At 36.1% G+C, this 4,071-nt stretch overlaps 1 protein-coding gene across 1 annotated transcript; it reads right to left on the bottom strand.

Moving 5' to 3' along the window:
* Nucleotides 1-2,047: 2,047 nt before the first annotated feature.
* On the bottom strand, nt 2,048-3,788 carry LOC101291393 (DDB1- and CUL4-associated factor 8-like). Its single transcript, XM_004309266.1, has 5 exons — nt 3,729-3,788; nt 3,262-3,513; nt 2,993-3,136; nt 2,221-2,901; nt 2,048-2,104 (listed from the first exon to the last, which is right to left on the bottom strand). Exons 1-5 carry the CDS (start codon nt 3,786-3,788, stop codon nt 2,048-2,050), a joined length of 1,194 nt encoding a protein of 397 aa, XP_004309314.1.
* Nucleotides 3,789-4,071: the final 283 nt, after the last annotated feature.

The raw sequence follows: 4,071 nt of genomic DNA, 5'->3' as shown, positions 1-4,071 counted from the left end.
TAAATTTTTAAGTGAAAACAGAAAAAAAAATTACCTTTGCTATTAAATTATAGCCACAAGATGTAAATCTAATGGTTGTAATTAAATAACCATTACATATTTTTATCTGTTGGGAAAAAGCTGTTTGGAGTGGCCAACCGTTAAATTTAGTGGGCTCCACTGATTGGTCAGGCAAAAGGATGGTCGAAAATTGGCAAACCAATTGCCTGGACAATCCCTGTTTGGTGGGCCTCAGCAAATTGCTCGGGCAATTTGGCTCCGCTGCATTGCATTTTTAGCTGAAATATGGTGGGTCCCAGCAATTGCCCAACCAATCAGTCCATCGGTGCAATTGCTCTAATGAAACTTCTCTGATTCATCTCAACTTCGAGATTGACTTTGCTTGAACGTACCCTGCTTCTATTGGGGTCGTCTTGATCATCTGGCATGGTTGGCGTTTGCCCTGACACAGCAAACCGCCAACCCTTCATCATGGTTAATCGTGTCATTGGTGAACCTGCTGCTTTTCCTGCTCACATAGCGGGAGTGTGATCTACGATGACAACCTTGATTTGCAAGAGCAAAAAAGTATACGAGGTATGAGAATAGTGTAACTACTGCGGGATATTAGTTTATTTAGCTACACATACAAGCACGTCAAGTGCGGATTTTGCAGGGGGAACTTGCCTCATTCTTTATAAATGAGAAAATTAGATAAAAACCCAAAATACTAGACCTCTTTTAAGATAAACTCATACATATTTTTCTTTTATTTTACACCCACTCCACATAAGCAAACATACCATATAAAGCAAATGTCTATGATTAATAATTTTCTTCATTTTTCGGTTTCTCTAATTTGCCCTTCAAACAGTAGAAAGCTAAATTTGATATATTTCTCAATTTTAGCATCAATTTGAAACTCAAATACTAACTAAAATTTAATTAGATTTAACTTTGTCATAATCAATTACATTCTTTAATTTCTTACCTTGTTATTACTAACTTGAGTGTATATATATATATGCTATATACAGAAGTATGTCATTTGTAATAGGATGATACTTTTCATTCCTAAGCTCATATTTGGTGTCTCGATCTCTACATAGTCGAAAAAATGTCTAATTGTAAGGTACACGTTTTTGTTCTTTGATTAATTTTCTTCTTTTTAGGTATATTATTATATCATTTCTCATTCTAATTAAGAGAACATTTTACTCTCTACTACTTTCGTTTCTAATGTACCTTTTAAGTAGGGCATGATATGATAATATACCTAAAAAGAAGAAACCCAAAATTAGGTTTAGGATATAGGGTTAAGGTATAGGGTTTAGGGTATAGGGTATAGGGTATAGGGTATAGGGTTTAGGGTTTAGGGTTAAGGGTTTAGGGTTTAGGGTTTAGGGTTTAGGGTATATGGTTAGAACTTTAGATCAGATATCTTATTCATATTATATTTTACCTTATGTATAGATTAGAGAATGAATTTCTTTAATCTAGATATTTTCATAAAAAGAAAGAAAACTACATGATTCTTGCAAATTGAATGAAAAATGTTAGTGTTAGAAGAAAAACTCATAATTAAGGTATTTAAGAGAACATCAATTAAACTTATTTATTATATTAATATGTTATAGTTGAATGGTGGCAATTGTGTAAAATTTAGAAAAAATAGGACATAATATTTATCATAATTGATATATTTTAAATGTCTATCAAATAGGAATATTAGGTGGGTTTTATTTAAAACCACTCTTTAAAATTGGGTGTATATGAAAATTCCCCTATAAAATATATATTGATGTAACAGTCTAGTTATTTATCACAATCTTAAAGAAATTCGTTTGTAAAAGCATTGATTTTTGGTGTAGTAATTGAATAATTGATACTCTATGATGTTCTATATCTTTTAACAATTTGATGACTTGGAAATCCTACACTACCTAATTACTGGGGATTTTCCTACTCAACACTCTTCAGAAGCGGCATCACCATCAGACGATCATCTTTTCACTCTTCAATAATAGAATCTTTGCTAGTGAAAATCCTCTTCTCATTCTTCGATTGTCTAGCGAAAAATCGGCATATAAAAATCACTTCTAGCTTGACGATTAGACTCCATAATCTGTCATACAAAAAGCAAACATTAGGAATTTCATGGAGTCGAACAGTTCAGTAGCAACAAATAGTTAATATGAAGGAAATTAAGTTTAAATACTATACAAGAGATTGAGAAAGCACCTGTGTAATGTCGTCAGGCAGTGGAGATGCATCATCATTTGTTATAGGAGCCCAGAGCTCTAGATTGTATCCCGATCCGCAGGCGGCGATGACCGGATTATGTGGATGCGGCTGAGTGTCATGTACATGAGGAGAATGGCCGGTCATAACACGAATAAGTTCACCTCCATTCTTCTTCCATATGAAGATATGGCCGCCATAACTCCCACTCATAACATACTCATCATTAGGCCCAAAGAAACTCACTCTACATATGTGTGCATTTCTATGACCAACGAATTGTTCCGGCTTGTCAAGCTTCTCCATATCTTCAGGTAGGAATGATGAGGGACACAACCCCATATTCTTTTGGAAAAGATAAATGAGCTCATCACAATAGCTCACAAGCAGCTCACCGGAGTCGGAGTATGCCAACCCTGTGATCATAAAATGGTCTGGATGAATCAGGTGAGCAGGGCAAAATGTGTTCACAGGTTCAACCATACTACTAGATGCGCCCTGCCAGCATTTTCTTATGTCGTAGACGCGTGCATATGCATCATTGCCTCCTAGGCAAAAGTAGTTTGGATTCGATGGGTCGAATACCATCTGATACAAATGTAACATGACAGGATGCGGCTCTCCTCTTATCAATTTGTTGCAACTGAATAGCTTAGTAGCAGAACTGTTTCGCAGATCAAACTGCACAAAATTAAAATGTGAGCTCTAAAACTAGGGTATCTGCTAGTAATAACTGTAAGATATATAAAGAAAATAAGAAGAAGCTACGTACGTGTTGAATAAAAGAATCGTCACCACAGCTGTAAAGTATGTTGGGGTTTCCAGGCTCTATAGCTAGCTTGTGAACAGCGCCTCTGTGAGATCCCAATCTTTTTGTATGAACTTGGCCATCCTTTGAGACCTCACCTAGCCTCACCTGTAAAGAAAGGATAGAATAATTTAAGAAAGCGGAGAAGACATTCATCCTGAAACATGCAAGTATACTAGTGAGGAAGAAAAAAGAGAAAGGAACATCAATATATATGTTAGTAGAAGTTTCACCTGACCACCTCGACATGCAGTTAGTATTCTCCGATCATTCGTGAAAGGCATTATCTTGGTTTGGTATACCTCCTCCGGGTGTCCAGGATCGTAAGAGAGTCTTCTAGATTTAGCTTCCCAGTTCCAAAATATGACCTGTTTATCATAAGACCCTGACACAAGGAGGTCACCGCTGGAGTTGAATTCCATGCTGCTTACACGATCGTTATGCCCTTTTAGTTCCGCATACATATTTAATTGCTTTACAATTCCCTGAAAAACAAAAATTGTTAAATTTTATTCGTAATGATCAGAGGTAGACTGTCTGTTTAGGCCTTTAGGGTATGCTCATGTGTTTTTTTTTCTTTTTTCTCGACGGTAGTCTACCATGTGTTGAAACGTTGATGGATATGAGATTACAAAACTAAGCTTTTATCTTAGGTATAAAAGAAAGAGAGAAATAAGAACCTGATTCGTGGAGAACTGACGAGCGAACCTTCTGGGCCGCCGTAGCCCCGTTTCTCGGTTGCAAATATCGTAGAAGCCATTATTAATTTGCATTGTCACAGTGAAGGGGGAGGCAAACGAAGCTAGGTGTAGAATTATAGCCTTATAGGAGGGTTTTTTTTTTTCTTAGAAGAGATGATTGAATGCCTCTAATATATTAAGCCACAAAGGTTGAGTCTTACATGGAGAAGGATACACTATCTTACACGGAATAGAATTATAGCCTTATAGGAGGGTTTTTTTCTGGAAGAGATGATTGAATGCCTCTAATATATTAAGCCACAAATGCAGAAGGATACACTATCTTACACTGAATCAAAATTT

The sequence above is a fragment of the Fragaria vesca genome, unplaced genomic scaffold, assembly GCF_000184155.1.
Source record: "Fragaria vesca subsp. vesca unplaced genomic scaffold, FraVesHawaii_1.0 scf0510687, whole genome shotgun sequence".
Classification (NCBI taxonomy): Eukaryota; Viridiplantae; Streptophyta; class Magnoliopsida; order Rosales; family Rosaceae; genus Fragaria; species Fragaria vesca.
The sequence above is the reverse complement of the archived record's forward strand: the minus strand, read 5'-3'. Positions and strand labels throughout refer to the sequence as shown.